The sequence below is a fragment of the Callithrix jacchus genome, chromosome 22, assembly GCF_049354715.1.
Source record: "Callithrix jacchus isolate 240 chromosome 22, calJac240_pri, whole genome shotgun sequence".
Classification (NCBI taxonomy): Eukaryota; Metazoa; Chordata; class Mammalia; order Primates; family Cebidae; genus Callithrix; species Callithrix jacchus.
Genome location: NC_133523.1, coordinates 33,057,778 through 33,079,115, shown reverse-complemented (window position 1 = coordinate 33,079,115; position 21,338 = coordinate 33,057,778). Strand labels below are relative to the sequence as shown.

At 41.9% G+C, this 21,338-nt stretch overlaps 1 protein-coding gene and 1 pseudogene across 6 annotated transcripts in view; both read right to left on the bottom strand.

Moving 5' to 3' along the window:
• Positions 1-10,168: 10,168 nt before the first annotated feature.
• Positions 10,169-21,338, bottom strand: part of ZNF571 (zinc finger protein 571) — a 70,196-nt gene continuing 59,026 nt past the window's right edge. For 4 of the 6 annotated variants that reach the window (XM_035283445.3, XM_035283444.3, XM_078358900.1 and 1 more), the window contains one exon: positions 10,169-12,643. In XM_035283445.3, coding sequence (XP_035139336.2) covers positions 10,950-12,643 — 1,694 coding nt within the window. In that variant the 3' untranslated portion in view covers positions 10,169-10,949. 6 annotated transcript variants of the gene reach the window in all.
• Positions 18,497-19,727, bottom strand: LOC108589690 (protein HIDE1 pseudogene; annotated as a pseudogene).

The window sequence follows — 21,338 nt, the reverse complement described above, 5'->3', positions numbered from 1 at the left end:
ATATAAGGAATATAAACAATAGCAAAAAAAATCTGATTTTAAGATGGCCAGGGGTTTGAGTAGACATTTCTCAAGAGAAACATACAAATGGCCAATGGGTATATGAAAACATGCTCAACATCACTAATCATCAGAGACATGCGAATCAAATCCACAGTGAGATACTATCTCACCTCAGTTAAAATGTCTATTGTCAAAAGAAAAAAGGTAACAAGTGTTGGGGAGGACATGAAGAAAGGGAATCCTTACACACAGTTGGTGGAAATGTAAATCAGTACAGCTATTCCAGAAAACTGTATGGAGATTGCTTAAAGAACAAGAAAAAAGAACTACCAGATGATCCAGCAATCTCATCTCACTGCTAAGTATACATCCAAAAGAAAAAAAGAAAAAGGAAATATATGGCCGGGCGCGGTGGCTCACGCCTGTAATCCCAACACTTTGGGAGGCCGAGGCGGGTGGATCACGAGGTCAAGAGATGGAAACCATCCTGGTCAACATGGTGAAACCCCGCCTCTACTAAAAATACAAAAAATTAGCTGGGCATGGTGGTGCGTGCCTATAATCCCAGCTACTCAGGAGGCTGAGGCAGGAGAATTGCCTGAACCCAGGAGGCGGAGGTTGCGGTGAGCCGAGATCCCGCCATTGCACTCCAGCCTGGGTAACAAGAGCGAAACTCCGTCTCAAAAAAAAAAAGGAAATATATCAAAGAGATATCTTCACTCAGGATAGTTAATTGACTCACAGTTGTGCATAGCTGGGAAGGTCAGGAAACTCACAATCATGGTGGAAGATAAAGGAGAGGTAGGCACCTTCTTTATAAGGTGGCAGGAGAAAAAGAGAGAGAGCAGGGAAACTGCCACTTTTAATCCATCAGGTCTCATGAGAACTCCCTCACTATCATGAGAACAGCATGGGGAAAACGCCCTCATGATCCAGTCGTGGCTCAAGCCATCCTTCCACCTCAGCCTCCAGAGCAGCTGGGACTACGGCTACAGGCACATTTTTGAGGTACAGCTGCCTGTGTGCCCCGGGGCTGCTCTCTCCCTGGAAGGGCTTCCTGGCAGAGAGCAGAATCGCTCAGCCTCAGGAGCTGCCTGGCTGTGTGTGTTTCTGTGCGAAGATTGGATGTCTCCGTGTGTGTGTGTGTGTGTGTGTGTGTGTGCGCGCGAGTGTGTGTGTGGTGTCTGGTGAAACAAATGTGGCTCGTGCACCAGGGCTCTGTTTCTCTCGAGTCCGCCTACCTTCTGATGCACCTCACTCTGTGGATCCACTGGGGCTGCGTGGCCGCGTTTTGTTTTGCTCGTGGTTTCAAAAGTCGCCGGCCCGCCTCCGGCACCGTCTCCAGCATTTTCCTGTGCGGCCGCTGCCTGAGCGCCCGTACGTTGCGGAGCGCCAACCAGGCACGCGAGTGCGCATGCGTCAGATGCGCCAAGAGGCGCGAGCGCTGAGCTGGGCCTCGTGTCCCAGTGACCGCCACAATTGCCTGGGGAACGGTCTGGGCAGCTTGGCGGAGCAGGATGCTCCTGTGGCAATGCGTCGGCATAGGGCTGTGGCCCCCTTTCCGGTAGATCGTGGCCCTGTTCTTGCCATCTTAGGAATCAAGCAGAGCCGAACCAGGCTGAAGAAACGTTAAGCGGCGCTTCAAGGATGCACCGTGTGATCTCCGTGTATCTCCCCTAGTGAATCTGGCCTGCCTAGACAGTGTAAGGGTGCGTCTCCTTGAAAGTTGTCTCCCCTGAATTCTCCCCTGAGAATTCAAGGTACGGCCTACCTGTGTACTGCGGGTCTGCTCTCTCTCCGGAGGGGCTTTCTGGCAGAAAGCTGAACCCCGCAGCCTCAGGAGCTGCCCTTTCTGTGCGTGTTTCTGTGCGAGTGTTGGATATTTCCGTGTGTCTTTCTGTGTGTGTGTGTGTGTGTGTGTGTGTGTGGCGTATGGTGAAACGAGTGTGGCCAGTGCAGTTGAGCGCGATTTCTCTGTTGTCCGCCTACCTTCTGGTGAGCGTCTGTTTTTGGCCCAGCTTGGGCTGCCGGTACGTGCGTTTTTTGCTCGTGGTTTCTAAAGCCTCAGTGTAGTAGGGGGCTGGCTCTGACCCACAGGCATCGTAATCACCTCCCCATCCTGAGGGGTCACTCTTCGAGAAAGACGACGAGCACAGTACACCCAAGAACAAACTCCTCCAGGGGCCCTTGGTCCTGCGGCACATCCACGGATGGGCAAACCCTAGTCTTCCAGTGTTCAGGACGGGAGGCGAGCACTCATTCATCCTCTTTGGATTGCATTCCAGGTCAGAGGATGTGTGCAGAAATAATAAGGTAAGATTGGGGTGAGGATATAATCTGCTGAGGTGTGGAGGGGTTCGGCACCTTCACCTGCAGGACAGGTGCAGAGAGATGTCAAAGAAACTGCTTCCAACGCCATCCTCTTTATCTTCTTTGCTACACAACCCACCTGTCCACATTATGGCCCTGTGCTGGCGAAAGAAGGCATGAGGTGCGGAGGGCCTTTGGACCAAAAACTGTGGCCTTTCAGGTCAGCTCTCCCATTGGATCCTGAGTCCCTGAGCCACATGGGAGTGGGATGCATTGATCCTGCGTGGGCTGCTGCTTTATCCTTGCATGAGAATGCACATGCGCAAGCCGCCACCCGCGAGTCACCAGCTGGGCCGGGTCTTGCGTTTACAGTGATCGATACCGTTGCCTGGGGACGGGTCCCAGCGGCTTGGCGAAGCGGGAGCCCTCTGTGGCAGTACGTCGTCGCTGCACTCTGGACCCTCCTCTCTGAGGGATCATCGCCACAGGTCATCCTACTAAAAATACAAAAACTAGCCGGGAGTGGTGACGTGTGCGTGTAATCCCAGCTACTCAGGAACGTGAGGCAGGAGAATCACTTGAATTCAGGAGGCAGAGGTTGCAGTGAGCCAAGATCATGCAACGGCACTCCAGCCTGGGCAATGGGGTAAGACTCTGTCTTGGAAAAAAATACAATTTGTTTTATATTCACATAGCCATTTTGCTATAATTAGTGTTTGCATGATATTTTTTTAACTTTTAACCTATTTGAATTGGTATATACTTTTGACATTTCAACATGTCTTTATATTTTAATCTTTTTTTTATACAACCTATTATCTTTTTTTTTTGAGACAGAGTCTCCCTCTTGTCACCTGGGTTGGAGTGCTGTGGCATGTTTCAGCTCACTGCAACCTCTGTCTCCTTGGTTCAAGCGATTCTCCTGCCTCAGTCTCTTGAGTAGCTGGAATTACAGGTGCCCACCACCACGTCCATCTAAGTTTTGTATTTTTAGTAGAGATGTGGTTTCACCACATTGGCTGGGCTGCTCTAGAATTCCTGACCTCAGGTGATCTGCCCACCTTGGCCTCCCACAGTGCTGGGGTTACAGGTGTGAGCCACCATGCCTGGCTTTCTTCCTTTTTTTTTTTTTCCTGAAGTATTTAGGCCATTAACATTTTTTGTAATTATTGATGTATTTGGATTTATAACAATCATCTTGCTCTTTATTCTGTTTCTCATCCATTTTTCATTCTTTTTCTAATTTTCTGCCAATTTTGTATTTTTAAAATTATATTCCACTTTACTTCTGCTACTGGCTCATTGATTACAGCTCTTTTTAGAATTCTGAGTGCTTCTTTTCCTAGGGGCTTTCAACATTCATATTTAACTTTCAATGTCTAGTTTTATAATATTATACCCTATTTTATATCTTGTTGGGATCTTAAACAAATAATACTTCCATTCCACCTTGTCACCTTTTGAGCTATTTTCATATTTTAATTGCCACAAATATTACCATCCCTATAATAATTATTGATTTTTACATTAAAAACTCAATTACTTTTTGAAGAGAATATGTGGGAAAACACTGAATAGTATTTACCCATGTTTAACTTTTCTTTTAATTTCCATTCCTTTGTATGAATCCACATTTCCATCTGCATCTCCTGGTGATAAATTCTCTTGCCATTCCTTCTTTATTTGCAACTTTTATTTTAGGTTCAGGAGTACACATGCAAGTTTGTTACCTTGGCAAATTGCATATGCCTGGGGTTTGGTGTACAAAAAATAATTTTGCCACCCAGATAGTGAGCATAGTAGCTGATAGTTTTTTGACCCTCACATTCCTTCCACCCTCCATTCTCAGGCAGGCCCTAGTGTTTATTGTTCCCATCTTTGTGTCCATGTGTACTCAATGCTTGGCTTCTACCTATAAGTAAAAACATAACAGTATTTGGTTTTCTGATCCTAAATTCACTTGATGGTCTCTAGCTGCAACCCTGTTGCTGAAAAGAACACAATTTCTTTTTTTCTCTAGGCTTTAGCTTTCATTTTACAAAAGTTTTCACTTTTTTCATATTATTACCAAGTGTAGAAATACCAGAGTTCCCCCCACCCCATTCCTTACTCTGCTAACTTGCACAGATTCTCACAAGAAGTTTATGTATCTTGTTACTTTTGTCCCCATGTATCTATTTTCCATCAGGCTGTTCTCAAGATTTTCCTTCACCACTAGTTTTCAGCAATTTGTCTTGATTTTATTTGTGTTTGGCCTTGATTTCCTTGAGCTTCTTAGATCTGTGAGTGATAGGTTCCAAGGAATTTGGAGTCTTTTCAACCATTATTTTTGCGTATTTTTTCTGCAGTGTTCATGCCAAGGGCTTGAGACAGTTAGCGTGACTCGCCCCATCTTGGCTGCTGGACCTATCTGCTCTTCCCCTGCTCTCAAGGGCTGTCGAGTCGAGGTAAAAATGGCTAAGCCACTGAGGCAAAAACAGAATGCAGAGTAAGGGCCTGCGGTTTATGAGGACATTGTGCTGATTGCTTCATATCCCCTTTAGTCTCTGTGTAAGCAATAAGCTTGCTGCAATTGAGGTGCCTGAGAGGGGCAAAGACTCCTGCCCATATTTTCTCAGGAGCTGAGCCTTTGTTCTACCTCCTGATGGAAAACATAGTTAACAAGCCACCTTAAGGGAACCATTGTTTGTTTGCACTATGTATCTTTGAAAAACATACATTAACTCTTAAACTGCTTTGTAAGCTATTATCACAAGCCCCCTTAAAACTGCTTTGTGAGCTGTTATCACAGGCCCCTGATAACTATTTTTATGTGATTTCTGTTCCCTTTTCTGTTTGCCCCCTTTTCTGCTGAGCTAAAGTAAATGTAACAAGAAAAAAGGTATAAAAGCTGTAACCCACAGAAATAAAGTTGCTGTTTGACTACAGGTCACTCAGACCTCCAGACTCCACTTTTCTTTCTTCTTTCACTTCCGTGCACTCTCTCCCTCAGGTTGAACGAGACATCTATGTTGGTGGTCTCAGGGACTCCCGCAGGTCAGTAGCCCCCCCCCGGCAGATGTGCCAGACCCCAACATTTTTCTGCCTTTTCCCCACTTCTGAGACTCACATTTACATATATCTTGAACTGCTTTATATTTTCCCACAGATCACTGAGACTCTCTTAGTGTTTTACCTCTGTGCTTCATTTTTCTTGGTATGTTCTCAAATTCACTGATTTTTCTCCCCAAAATTGGTGTTTAATCTTCAATAAATTTTCTCTTCAGATGTTTTCTTTTCCATAAGTCCCACTTTGTTCTTTTATCTTCCAATTCTCTCATTGTGCTTTTAACCAAAGCACAATGCTTTAACAAAAATCTTTAGGATGCTGCAGCTTCTTTAATATTGTTATGCTAATACCATCTCGCCTGCCACTTGCATCTTAGGCTATTTTTTCCTGTTTTGGGTCACATTTTCCTGCTTCTTTATATAGACAGTGGACATTGTAAAATTTATACTGTTAAGTGGTAGATATTGTTACACTTTTCTAACAATGTTGAACTTCATTCTGTAGGCAAATACTTGTGAATTGCCTTGATTCTTCTGAATTATTTAAAAAGCAGTTTACAGAAGAGCTGAAATCTTTAGAGACAGGTCTGCTCCCAATTTATAACTTTTCTGGCATTTCCACTGTGTGGGTGATCACTGGTCATAACTAGAACCTTTCTTTGCCACATGTAAACTCTGGGCAGTTTCCAACTTGCAGCTCCCTGACTGCACTTACTGCCCAGTCAGGTGTGGGAACTGTATTCTACACATGTACTATTTAATATTTTCAAAAGAAAAACCCCTGTGCACATTTCTGAAAATCTTTTCTGTATATCTCCCTCCTCTCCTGAACTCTGCCCCAAGCTAGCCAGCATAGTCTCTCTGTTATCTTCTCAACACATTAAGAACTTCGTGTTCTGTTTGGGACCAGCTTTATCATTATCCAGAATGTGTCTCCAAGTAGAAAGTTTGTGTGATTATTGCACAATTTCATTTTTTTTTTTTTTACATAGACTCTCACTCTGTCACCCAGCCTGTAATGCATGATCACAGCTCACTGCAGCCTTGACCTCCCTAAGCTCAGGTGATCCTTCCACCTCAATCTCCCAAGTAGCTGAGACTTCAGGCATGCACCACCACACCTGGCTAAGTTTTTTACTGTTTGTAGAAATAGATTTTCACAATGTTGCCAAGGCTGGTCTTGAACTCCTGGGCTCCAGTGACTGCCTTAGGAATCAAAATTTGGGGAATACAGGCATGAGCCACCACACCTGGCCCAAATGATTCTGTTCTATCAGGGATCACAGTCCTTATACAAACCAATTATTCCATCATGGCTCCAACAGAAGGTCATGTTTTTTGACACTGGTGATGTCACTGGAAAGAAACACTCTTACACATTACTGGTAAGAATGTAAATTAACATTTTGAAAAGTAACTGGTCATAATCTATTAAAATTTAAAATTCATGCATACTTTTGACTTGGCAGTATATAAACAAAATGCAAGAATAAGCATATAAAGATATTTATTGCACTAGTTTGCAGAAATAGAAAACTCAACCTGAGTGCTCAGCTTACGGGGAATGGGTGTACCATGGCATTGCTGTTACTAGGTTGCTACATGTAATTCTGCAGGCAGTTTGAAAAAGGAAAGCAAGGTGCACAAGACAAATACCAACAAAATGTAATGTATAGACCTCATTTAAATCTGAACTCAAACCAACTATTATTGTGAAAGGCTGACATCAGTTCAAGATACATACTTAAAATATGTAGAAGGGAAATGGTATACAGCATATTGGTTGTCTTTAAAATATTCCGGTGAAAACTTACTGAGAGAGAAAACAAGAAAGGCAAAAATAGGGTGATTATTACAGAGGTTATAGGTACACTGTCCTATTTTATTTTTGGATATGTTTAAAATTTTAAAATTAAAACAAATTAAACTGACAGATATATTTGCAATTATCCTACTACAGTATACTATTACCAGACTGAAATGAGACCCATACTTGAGCACAGAAAAAAGTCAAAAAATAAACACCAAAGTTTTAACAGATGAGTGCGATACGACAAAGGTGGTTTTTAAAAAAATTATTTAGATGGGTGCAGTGGCTCACACCTGTAACCCCAGCACTTTTGGAGGCTGAGGTGGGTGGATTACTTGAGGTTATGAGTTCAAGACCAGCCTGGCCAACGTGGTGAAACCCCATCCCTACTAAAAATACAAAAATTAGCCAGGTGTGATGGTGTGCAACTGTAATCCCAGCTACTCAGGAGGCTGAGGCAGGAGAATCACTTGAACCCAGGAGGCAGAGGTTGCGGTAAGCTGAGATCATGCCACTGCACTCCAGCCTGGGCAACAAGAGCAAAACTCCATCTCAAAAACAAACAAAAACAAAAAACCAACCAACCAAAAAAAAAAAAAAACAAAGATGATATATTAGATAACAGATAGCACTGCATATTATAAAAAGGTAAGTATTTCTTGGGAACATTTGTTTTTCTATGAACACCTTTGTACACAGTAACTCAATTTTGAGGTCTTGAGTTTCGAGAATACTGTGCATTTGCTTGGAATCAGACATAGAAGAACTGTAGGCATTGATGGCTGCTCCAGAATATTATTCTCACTCATCTTCACTCACTGAACACCATTAATCTCTTCTGACAATCATCGATTTCTGATCATCATCCCTCATTCAACAACATTCTAATTAGTACGTTTAAATTATTTAAAGCTGTTTTTATCTTACTGTCATTTGTGTCCATTACATACTAATACATTTATTGTCAATACAGTATCTGTTGAAGTAAAGAGGGAAAATATAATTCATACATTATGTTTTTCAAAATCACTGCATGCACACACATATCTGGTAATTAACTGTTAACTGGCTTTTGAATGTTTTACATTATTCAGAAACCCTGACAGACGTCATTTAGGTGGTTTAAGCTGAATTCAAATTAAAATTGGTTAGCATTTTTTAATGAACTGAAAACATAGTATTTTTCCTATTTAAAATAATGGGGCCAAATAAAAATAATTTTAAAAAATAAAATAATGGGGCCAGATGTGGTGACTCATAGTTGTAATCCCAACATTTCAGGAGGCTAAGGAAGATGGACTACTTGAGCCTAGGAGTTCCAGATCAGATGGGGAAACACAGAGAGACCCCATCTCTAAAAAAATTTCTTTTAAAAAGGAGCCAGGCTGCAGTCAGTAGAGGAGGGCTAGGGGAGAGACAGTAGGGTGGGGAGGGTGGGAAGGGATAATGAGGGGAGAAATATCAGATGTTGGTGGGGGGGGATGAAGGCAGCAAACCACCTTGCCATGTATGTACCTATTCAATAATCCTGTGTGATCTGCACATGTACCCCAGAACCTAAATTATAATTAAAAAAGAAAGATTAAAAAAAAAGGAGCCAGGCATGGTGGTGAACAGCTATGATGACAGCTACTCAACAGGCTGAAGCTGGAGGATCGCTTAAGCCCTGGAGGTCAAGGCTGCAGTGAGGTGTAATTGTGCTTGTCAGGGTCCGGCACGTCTGCCGGGGGACTACTGACCTGCGGGAGTCCCCGAGACTGCCAACGTAGATGTCTCGTTCAACCTGAGAGAGAGAGTGCATGGAAAAGAAAGAATATAGAAAAGTAGAGTCTGGAGGGCTGTGTGAAGATTATGGCCAAAACGCAGCAAATTTATTTTTGTGGGTTACAGCTTTTATACCTTTTTTCTTCTTTACATTTACCTTATCTCAGCAGAAAGAAAGAAAGGGGTAGACAGAAAGGAAACAGAAACTCCATAAAAAATAGTTATCAGGGGCTTGTGATATCCGCACAGAAGGCAGTTTAAGGGGGCTAGTGGTAGTAGTTTACATTTCAAAGATACAATGGCGCCCTTAAGGTGGCTGGTTAAACCTGTTTTTCACCAGGAGCTAAAACAAAGGCTTGGCTCCAGGGAAAATATGGGCAGAGGTCTCTGCTCCTCTTAGGCATCTCAATTGCAGCAAGTTTATTGCTTACACAGAGACTGAAGGGGGACATGGAAGCAGACAGCACAATGTCCTCATAAACTGCAGGCCTTTGCTTTGCATCCTGTTGTTGCTTTTAGTGAGTCAGCTCACGGCCCTGTCTCACTCGACAGCCCTCAAGGTGGGGAAATGCAGTACAGGTCCAGCAGCCAAACTGGGGCGAGTCAACTAGCTGCCTCGAGCCCTTGGCGCGAACACCACATGTGCTACTGTACTCTAGCCTGAACAAGGAGAGTGAGACACTGTCACACACAAATACACACAAAGAATAAAGAAATGACATATAGGCTCTGAGATCTGGGTCTCTAAAAATTTACAATTCAGTGTATCAGAAATGGGTTAGATTCAAATGAGGAAAAACTGTAGTTAGTAAATTTTGTTTTTATTTCCATTTAAGGCATACATATTTTATATATACACACAAACACACATACATATATACATGTATATATTACGATGTAGTATATATTAATATTTTATATATATATAACTACCTTGACCATCATTTTGTTGATAAATTCTTTTTCCCTTAAAGTAACAAGAAAATGTGGGTCAAAAACTTTTGCTTTCAGAATTTGTTGTAGAAAAATAATCTCTCCTTCACTTTCTTAAAAAACAAAACAACAAAAAAACATCAACAACCCTAAAGCAATTTCTGCAAGTTTCTTTCTGGTATGGATTATCTGATGCTGCAAAACTGATGTGCTCTGAAGTCCTTCATATCTTTACTACACTCTAAAGGTCTTGTTCTAAAGTAAACTGTTGTTCCAAAAAGGATACATGATAAGAGAATGCTTGAATCCTTTTATTGTACTCATAAAATATTCCCACCATTTGAGTTCTCTAACAGTATGTAATGATAATGGTAATCATTTTAATAATAAATATGAGATACTACCCAAAGGGAATTATATATATTTATTTATAATTTCATCATTATAATATAATTACAGTATTTTACAAATAGAAAAAACACAAATTAAGAAATGTATCTGATTTCAGTTAGGATATAGTGAAATGGAGATGATGCTTGATAAAGGATATAATTCAGCTTTATATTCTAGGGTTATACAGATGTAAATTATCTAAGCAGTTTCTGAAGTCATTCTGCATCCAGGTTAACATAAGCCTTCTAAGAATGAGTCAATTCTGGCCGGGCACGGTGGTTCAAGCCTGTATTCCCAGCACTTTGGGAGGCCGAGGCTGGTGGATCACGAGGTCAAGAGTCGAGACCATCCTGGTCAACATGGTGAAACCCTGTCTCTACTAAAAATATTTTTAAAAATTAGCTGGGCATGGTGGTGTGTGCCTGTAATCCCAGCTTCTCGGGAGGCTGAGGCAGGAGAATTGCCTGAACTCAGGAGGCGGAGGTTGCAGTGAGCCGAGATCGCGCCATTGCACTCCAGCCTGGGTAATAAGAGCAAAAAACTCCGTCTCAAGAAAAAAAAACGAAAAAGAAAAGAAAAAAAAAAGAATGAGTCAATTCTGAGAAGAAGCAAAAGGATGTCCTACATTCATATAGATATGATGTAGATGATGAAGACCTTCTTATATTTAATCACTTTCAAGGCTTTCTCAATTATGAAGCTTTATATGTTGAGTAAGTTGTGAAGGACGTCCGAAGTCTTTGCCACACTGGACACATGTATAGGGTTTCTCACCAGAATGGATCCTTTGATGCAGAGTAAGTTCTGAACCACGACTAAAGGCCTTCCCACATTCCTTACATTCATAGGGTTTCTCTCCAGTATGAGTTCTCAGATGTTCAGTAAGGTGTGAACCACGAATAAATGCCTTCCCACACTGTTTACATTCATAAGGTTTTTCACCTCTATGAATTCTCTGATGTTCACTAAGCTGTGAGCCATAAATAAAGGCTTTGTTACATTCCTTACATTTGTAGGGCTTTTCACCTGTATGAATTCTTTGATGATATGTAAGTTGTGTAGTACGAACAAAGGTCTTCCCACATTCCTTACATTCATAATGTTTCTCACCATGAATTTTCTCATGTTGAGTAAGATATGCAACACGAATAAAAGCCTTTCCACATTCCTTACATTCAAAGGGTTTCTCACCTGTATGAATTCTCTGATGTTCACTAAGTTGTTTGCCACATATAAAGGCCTTTCCACATTCCTTACACTTGTAGGGCTTCTCTCCAGTATGAATTCTTTGATGTTGAGTAAGATTAGAATTAGAAATAAAAGCTTTCCCACATTCTTCGCACTTATAGGGTCTCTCACCTGAATGAACTCTCAGGTGGTAAGTAAGTTGTGAGCCACGAAAAAAGGCCTTTCCGCATTCTTTACATTCATAGGGCTTCTCACCTGTATGAATTCTCTGATGTTCATTCAGTTGGGAGGCACATAAAAAGGCTTTCCCACATTCTTTACATATATAAGGCTTTTCACCAGTATGAACTCTCTGATGATATGTAAGGTGTGAACCAAGAATAAAGGACTTTCCACATTCCTTACACTCATAGGGTTTCTCACCACTATGAATTCTTTGATGGTAAGTAAGTTGAGAGCCAAGAATAAAGGCCTTCCCACATTCCTTACATTCATAAGGTTTTTCACCACTATGAACTCTCTGATGAAGCGTATATTGTGAACAGTAACTAAAGGCTTTTCCACATTTCTTACATTCATATGGTTTTTCTCCTGTATGAACTCTCTGATGTTCAGTGAGCTGTGAACCACGAATAAAAGCTTTCCCACATGCTTCACACTGATAAGGTTTTTCATTAGTATGAATTTTCTGATGTTGAATGAGATCGGAACTACGACCAAAGGCCTTTCCACATTCCATACACTCATAAGGTTTCTCAGCAGTCTGAATTATCTGATGTTGACTATAGCTTGGCTTTTTGCTGCAGGTATTCCTATTCTTCCTGACTTTAGAACGTTTTTCTATATTATGATTTTTCTCATGTTGAATAAGGCATGACAGGTAGCAAAAATCTTGTCTACATTCCTTACATTTGTACAATTTTTCCTTGGTAGGAATTATCTGGTGAAAAGTAGAAGAGGTTGAATGGCTTTCAGTGGCCTTTTCTTCACAGGTAATTTTGACATACATGTAAAGTCCTTCCTGACTTGCTTCTTGACCCCCTAAGTTGTCTTTGTACTCCATATTGTCTCCAAGACCATTGCATTGAAGGTGATGGTTGATAAACTTCCCCATATTCTCCCACTGGAGTGATTCCATTTCGTAAATTTCCTTTTCTGGAGATAACTCATTAATCTCACGACTGGATTCCAAATCTGCAGAATAACAAGAAAGCAAATTCCTGCTTTTGTTTAAAAGGAGAAATAATTCTACAGTAAAAAATGATAGATAAAAATAATTCTCATCAGAATGGCTTAAACAGTACAAAAATATTTTGTGCCATATTTCTTTAAAGGCACAAGGAGAGAATGAACAAGGAGAGCTTATAGGAAAGAAGGTAATTAGAAAAATAGGTTAAGTCTGGTTCTCAAACTTTGGAATGGCTTAGAAACACCCAGGAAGCTTATAAAATAGAATAAAAACACCCTCTTGAAAAGAAACAGATGTCTAGCTGGACATATAATCTATCAACAAATCCTATTGGCTCTCTTATCAACATTTATTAAGAATCTGGTCACCTCCACTGCCACCATCCTAGGCCAAGTCACCTATCTCTCATTGTCATAACCTCTTAGCTGGTTTCCCTACTTTCATCCTTGCTTCTGTAATCTATTCTTCACAGAGCAGCCAAAGGAATTCTCTTAAAATGTAGTTTATATTACATCATTCCCCTGCTAAAAACCTCCCAATGGTTTGCCATCTCAGGATAAAATCCAAAGTCCTTAATATGGCTCACAAGACCCTATACAAGCTTGCCCTTGGCCACTTTTCTTGACCTGTCATTTCCTAACATGGCCACTTTTCTCTATCATCACCTACCACTCCCCTAATTATTCATTTGTCTCTGGTCATATGGCCTCCTTGGTGTTAAAAAGTGTCATGTCAAGCATATGCCTCTGTGTTTACAGTTTTATCTTTAGAATGCCCTTCTAGATATACGTATGGCTTATTCCCTCATACAGTTTTCTGCTCAGCTGTCACATTATCAAAACGTACAACACATAACTGTACCTATATTGCATTTTTCACTAATGGATATACCATTTCTAAAGTTTGACTACTGTCTGTCTGTCCCATGCTTAATCAAAGCAAGGACTTTGTTTCATATACTGCTTTATCTCTAGTGCCTAACATCATTACTTGCACATTGTTGGCATTCAATATTAGTCAATTTTTTAAATGTAATTGTCCCTTCATTCACAAATCTCCTTAGATGCTTCTCACACAACACGAAGTTTGAGAACAGAACTAATAATCTTTCAGTGGTTTACCCTTGTACTTAAAACAAAATCCAAACTCCTATTCATGGCCTACAAGCCCCTTTATGATCCAATTCTTTCTTAAATTTCTCTAATTTCTTCAAAATTACCTTTTAAGTCTCATTTTGAGCCACTACTATCTTCAGGAACAATGCTCTAATCTTATTGGCCTGATTTTAGTTCTGAGAACATGTCAAATTCTTTCCCTTATTTTAGGTTTTCCATATGCCATTCCATCTACCAAGAATGCTAAGTGGCCACCTCCTTTGTGTCTGAAATGTCCTAGCTTAAATGTTAGCTGCTCAGAAAGACTGTCCTGGATCACTTTACTTAGGTCCATGCCATGTATTTTCTATACCTGTGATTTATTCCTAATTCTTGTTTGAATGTTTGCAATTCTAAAATTTCATTTCTTTATCTGTTGATGTTTCTACTCCTCAAGTTCCACATGTATGGGGGGAAATTTGTTTTATTATATAGCTATATCGCAGAGCACGGTATACATACAATGTCTTGTTCCTTCCATATAGTTTTTAGGTCTAACTTTCCAATATTTTCTACTTAAGGCCAAATGTTCTTATATTTACCAAAGAAGTACCTCAAAATGTCCTAGAAATAGTGACAAGTTTACACAATAAAGATGTTATATTATTCTGAAGAAAGAAGTTGGGAAACAAGTGTACTTTTCAAATGCAGAGAAACTATCTGATGTAACTGGATCAGCAGGCACAGGCTCTCTGACCACTGTTTATAGGCTGGAGAATAACAGAGAGTGGTAATGGGAAGAAAAATATAAATCAGTAAGTTCGAATTTAAACTGTCCTTTAGAAATATGCCTCAGAAACTTGAGAAAACATGCTTTTGCTGAAGAGCAAAAAGAAATTGTAAAAACAAAAGCAACTACCCCCCACCCCCAACCTGTCATATACACAGCACAGCTCAGTTTAATACCAATTCATGTCAGCAAAATATCTTGGAACATGATAGATTCTGCTTTTATTTTGTTTCTTTCATAGAAGAAAAATATGATTTATAAAACACTTTAAAAGAAATCAATGGGTTTATGGTGATTAAGGGAACATTATCAGGAATCAAATAAATTCAGCTGGAACCCAAAACAGCTATCTATGTGCTAGTGGCCTAATAAAAATGGGAAAAATATAAATTGAATATGATTCTGGGGTAGGAGGCACTATGAGAACAGAGGAAGGTGCTAAACAGAAGTCTAGAGGGATGAAGAAAAAGTGAAGATTGGAATACCAAAGTCTCAGAACTGTGCCCAGAATGAGGGGTACATATAAAAATGTATTCAATTAAGTAGCAGCTCTTTTTATTGTCATTAAGTTAATGAAAAACTATATGGTGAAAAAAAAAACTGCAAAAGAGGTGATGAGTGAAGACAATGAAATGGAGTCTGAAAAGGTGGAGTCATTTTAGGAAGTTTCTTTTATACTTGACCTCATCAAGTCCTACTGCATATATCTCCTAAGTAGCCCTTGAACCTGTTAACTTATCACCAATACCTCTGCTGACACTCAGGAAGCCCAAAGCATTTTTTTTTTTTTTTGAGATAGAGACTCACTCTATCATCCAGGTTGGAGTACAGTGGCGTGATCTCAGCTCATTGCAACCTCCACCTCCAAGGTTCAAGCAATTCTGCCTCGGCCTCCCAAGTAGCTGGGATCACAGGTGTGCGCCACCATGCCTGGCTCATTTTTATATTTTTAGTAGAGATGGGGGCTTCAAGTATGTTGGCCAGGCTGGTCTCAAACTCCTGGCCTCAAGTGATCCACCCACCTCAGCTGCCCAAAGTGTTGGGATTACAGGCATGAGCCACTGTGCTCGGCCCCAAAGCATCCTGAACCACAACAAAAACCTACTCAGTAATGTTATGAGACCCTTTGTTTTCATCTCCATTTGGCAGGCAGAATGGAATACTAAATATTAAAATCACATTATGTCACTGTCTTAAGATTTTTCAATAGCCTGCAAAAAACTGGGGGATAAAATCTAAACTCTTCTGCACTATTTTTCAAACTTCTTTTGACTGTAACCTCAGTAAGAAATGTATATTATGACTGAGTACATATACTCAAACATAAAACAAGTATGTCATAAAGTTATCTTGGCTATTATGTATTATATATTCATATTTTGTTATTTTCTCTCCTGGTTTATTAAAAACAGTAACAAGTATTGCTTATAATCTACTAGGTCATATTCATAACTTCTAGCAGGTTTTGCCTGGCCTGGCTCCAGTCAGCCTCTCCAACTCTCTGTGGCACCTTTGCCTCACGATGCTCCAGCTGCAAAGGCCTTCTCTTCATACCTCATATACACCAAGCTCCACCCTCCTGTGGCCTTCAGTACACTGTTACCTTTGCTAGGAATGCTCTTCCCTCTTCTCTCTACCCTCAGTCTCTTTACCTGTTTTTCATTCTTTCAGAGCTCACCTGAAACTTTATATACCTTTGCATTTCCTAAGAAGCTCTCTCCAATCCCAGGCTCCTAGCAATGCTGTTCCAGTAATCTGTCTTCTGTTAAGACAGCCACTCTACTCACTACAGTCTACAAGGAAAGCCTCCATAGCTCTGGATGCTTGTAAGACCTCCACATCCTGCTATTAAGGCTGGCTTCTCCGCAGAGATCTCAATTTCCATAAGCTCTTAGTGTGGTAGTCCTCCTATCCTTAGGTTATAAAAGGAATAATAAAAAATAATAAAAAGCCTACCGTCCCCTAAAAGACCACGAGAGGCCAGTCCTGTAATGCCTGATATCTCTGAGTTATCTCAATACTCTTAAAATCCTTGGCTTCCTGGATCCTTGGTCATCACTTGGGACTCTTATCCCATCCATGTCCTACTTTACTCCAAACTATGCCTTTTGGAACTCACAGTGTACTTTCTACAAAATCCTCTACAACCTCTACCTTCCCTCTGATTATTCTCTTCACCTTCTTGATCCTATTGAAACCTTGAGCACACTACTTGCCCAGAAACAATGTTTTCCTTCATGTCTTTCCCTCCACCTCTCTTCACCTAACCTCTCCCAGGGTAGATATAATTATAGCAAGTCAGCACCAACTCACCAAGGAATCAGATATACAAAGAGAAGTACTCAATGTTAATTTTCTACAAGTACTCCTAATCATGACATTTACCGTCATAGAATGAATTGTATTCTATAGACTCTGAAGCAGCTCTAATCTAAACTCTTATTATTACCCAATGAGAAAGCCAAACAGAATGATTAAACACAGAACTTTCACTTCCTGTTCCATACACTAATTGGCTCTTTACCCCTATTCACAGAATTAATCTATATTTAAACCTCCATGGATTCATTAACTATTTTAAGAACCTACTACTGAATTCAAATACTACCAAACTCCTGAATAGTCTCCTATAAATAGAAGGCATTATAGCAGTCATAGTAAAAACAGAAAAACAACAAAAAACCCCCACCCCTTTATATCCTCCACCTTGACTACCAAAAGCATATGTAGAATCCTCAAATGCTGCACTCACAGTTCCTGCAGCCACATTACTAAAATTAATAGGCTGGAGCATAATACAAATTACTATAATTTTAAATCTACTAACATGAGCATATAGCCTATCCACTTCTTACCACTATGAGGAATAATTATAACAAATTCTATTTGTTCATACTAAACAGACTTAAAAGCACTCACTGTGTATTCCTCTGTAACTCATATAACATCACTAATTATAGCTTTTCTCATCTAAATGCCATGAAGTTTTATAGGAGCCACAACCCTAATAACTGCCCATGATGGCACAACATCAAAATGATTTTGCCTTACAAATTCAAACTATGATTCCAGGCCTGGTATCTCACACTTGGTAATCCCAGTACTTTCCTCACCTCAAGTCAGGAGTTTGAGACAAGCCTGGCCAACATGGTGAAACTCCATCTCCACTATAAATATAAAAATTAGCCAGGTATGATGGTAGGCACCTGAAATCCCAGCTACTTGGGAGATTGAGACAGGAGAATTGCTTGAACCCAGGAAGTGGAGGCTGCAGTGAGCTGAGATCACACCACTGCACTCCAGTCTGGGTGACAGAGTGAGACTCCATCTCAAAAAACAAAAACAAACAAAAAACCCAAATTCAAACTATGAACAAATCCACAGCCAAACCATACACAAGGTTCCTCAACTTATGACACTCAGACTTAAACGATTTTTCAGCTTTACCATGGTGAGAAAGCAAAACAACATTCAGTATGCTCCTTGACTTACCAAGGGGTTACATGGAATGATTTAACAATATTTTTGACATTATCCAGAAGTAATCCAATGTATGTTGAGGAGTATCTACACTATTAGCTCTCAGACTACAGACATTACTTCCTTTAACAGAAACATCATACTATGGGCTAGCCTAACTAACCTAGCCTTTTGCACCAATTTGTTGGTTCCTAAGGCCAACAGATTACTTCTAACCTTTAAAAGTTTAGAAAGCCATATTGTTATACATGGAGGCATGAGTTAGCAGTTGATAGCCTTACTATCAACTATTAACCTGAATGGAGAATTATTTGAAATTTTATCATTTTTATGATTAATTTTGCCATTAACCAAATAGGACTAATATACTAATTATGGCCATATAGTCCCTCTATCTATAAATCACATCACAATGAGAGGGGAACTTCTTGTTGCCTGTCCAGTGCCCACCTATGCCTGTGCCCCCAATCCCAGTCCTCTGTGATGAAAGTCCCAAGGCCAGGGCTCCCCTTCATTTCCTGTCCAATTCCCTGAGAAAGGAGCCAAAAGAGACCCCCTCCCCCAGAAGGGGCTAGAGGGACCTCAGGCCCCGAATGCCTGGAGACAGAGGAGGCTCCCCAGTCCTCTGCCTCACTGGCAGGCCCAGAAAGTGCTGAACTCGAGGGTCTCAGGCGAGGAGGACATGGAAGTGGGCATCTTCCAGGTCCTGGAGTTGCCAGGGGTGGCAGTGGTGCCTGAGTGATCATCCAAGCTGGCTGGGTCTTCTTCTGGCATCATTTTCAGCAAGATGGTAAACAGGGAGTTATCAAAGGACATGTCTGTGGTGTCAGAATTAATCTGGGCCCAGCAGGATTCTCCATCTCTTTTCTTCTGTACATTTTTGAGTTTAACTTTTCTGACTACAAGGGCAACAGCCACCAGCCCAGCAAGGAGGAGGAGGGCACCAGCTAGGCTCAGGGACAGCACCAAGATCCAAGTGGGCACTGGGAAGGAGATGTTCAAGGACTTGCTGAGGTCTGACAGCTGGGGCTGGTTGTGCCCGCCTATCACTCCATACTGGTGGTGGAAGGGTCCCCCTGGAACCTCACTGCTGCTGCCACTCAGATTGAACATCACTCCGCACTGGTTTGCTGGACCACCTGCCCCCCTCAGTACAGTGTGAAATTCGCTCCCGGGAAGTCCCAAGGGGCCACGCATGCAATGTGGATGAGGTCCTCTTCGCTGCTTGGGTATGGGGGCACCAGCCAGATGGACGGTGCTGGGATTGCCAAGGAGCGAGGAAACTGAGCCTGATGATCTCAGGTGCAACAGTTTCATCCCAAAACCCGTCCACCCTTCCCCTATCGTGCCCGCCCCACCCCAAAATGCTGTGTTCCATGACACCAGTCCTTGGTGCCAAAAAGGTTGGGGACTACTGGTCTAAAAGACCATGTCAGGATTTACTATGGATGCCAGGGGACTCACAGAGAGGAGAGAAGCCAAGCAGGTATTTTCCTGGGACTGATATGGAGTGGGAGAAGCTCCCTAACATGGTGAAACTGAGTGAGTGAGAGTCCCTGAGGAAGCCAGACTTCCCACATGGACATTTGCAATCCTGGGCAAAGGAGAACCCCCAGCCCCAACCCCTGGGCCACTAGACCAACACAGAAAGCTACCTAGAGTTTTTGCAGAGGCACTGCTCAAGCCCATGTGGAGAAGCCTGAGCAGCTTGGTGCCAGCTGCCATAGCCCCAATGGAGGCTGCAGTCACAGTGCTGAGGAGCAGTTAGACTGCCCAGCCCCTCCTCACCAGGCAAGGCTCAGCTCCACCCGCCCCCACCTCAACACTGCAGCACAGCAACCCTGTCCCCACCTGAACTCTGCAGGCAGGCACACCTCTGCTTTCCACAAGGAACTTCCTAGATAGCAGACCATGAAACCCATGCTCTACCTCCTCTGAGGCAGCTAAGGCTCACCAGCTCAGACTTTCAGCACAGCAACCGCACCTCTGCAACGACTGCACCTCCACCTAAACTGCAGTGGGCTGCAGCTCTGTGTTCCTCTGGGGCAAAACTCCCAGAGGTAACAGATAACACTTGGCATCTCTGTATGCCCCCAACAGTGAAGTTCTGCATTATTTGGGAGGAAGGGAAGTGCAAACGTGCCACGTGCACTTTTACAACCCCGCAGCTGCCAGTCTCCATTGCAGGAGTCCTGCCCTCTCCAATGAAAGGCCCACAGCACAGCTGCCCTGTCCCCACCTGCACATTTCACCTGCAGCCCAGAGCACTTCTGAAAATCCAACCCCCACATAACTGTGATATTCCCTTGGGCTCCCACCACCTAAGCATTCTGTAGGACCTGCATGAGAGTTTGGCCAGTGACCTAGGAACCAACCTGTCCCACCTCCCCACATCATAGCCAGCACCTGAACTCTGGGCTAGCCTGACTGCAGTCCAGCCCCTTCAGGACTCACACAGGCTGTCCAGTGGGACAACGAGGGGCCTGGGAAGTGGGAAACTACCTGCCCCATTCCAACTCTGCTGGCACCTGACCATTTTCCCCAGGGCCTGAGGTGAGACCAACCCAACTAGCTGACACCACCAGAAACAACACTCACTCACACAGGCCCTGTAGAGGAGCCCCCCTTCAACAGGAAGCAGCAGTACTGTGACATCGGAAAACAGGTGAGCCCTAATCAGTGGTGAAAGAATTGCCTATTCAATAAATGGTGCTGGGATAACTGGCTAGCTATATGCAAAAGAATGAAGAAGCCTCTGAAGATCTTACCAGTTTCTCATTGCATTTTGCAGGTGTTTCATCAATTTTAGGAGCTACTAATTTTAATTTTATTACAATTATAAAACCACCAGCCATATCTAATATCAGACACCACTATTAATTGAAGCTATGCTTTTATTACTCTCTCTCCCAGTACCAGCAGCCAGCATCATCATACTGACCATAACCTTAATATACTTTTTTTGATCCAGCTGGAGAAGGAGATCCAATTTTAGATCAACATTTATTCTGTTTTGTTTTTTTATCCAAAAGCATATATTCTTATTTTACCAGGTTTTGGGATAATCTCACACATTGCTACATACTATTCTGGGGGTGGGGGGAAGAACCATTTGGCTATATAGAAATAATATGACCCTTACGCCTATAATCCCAGCACTTTGGGAGGCCGAGGTGGGCAGATCACGAGGTCAGGAGTTCAAGGCTAGCCTGGCCAACATGGTGAAACCCTGTCTCTACTAAAAAAAAAAAAAAATACAAAAATTAGCTGGGCATGGTGGCATGCACCTGTAGTCTTAGCTACTCAGGAGGCTGAGGCAGGAGAATTGCTTGAACT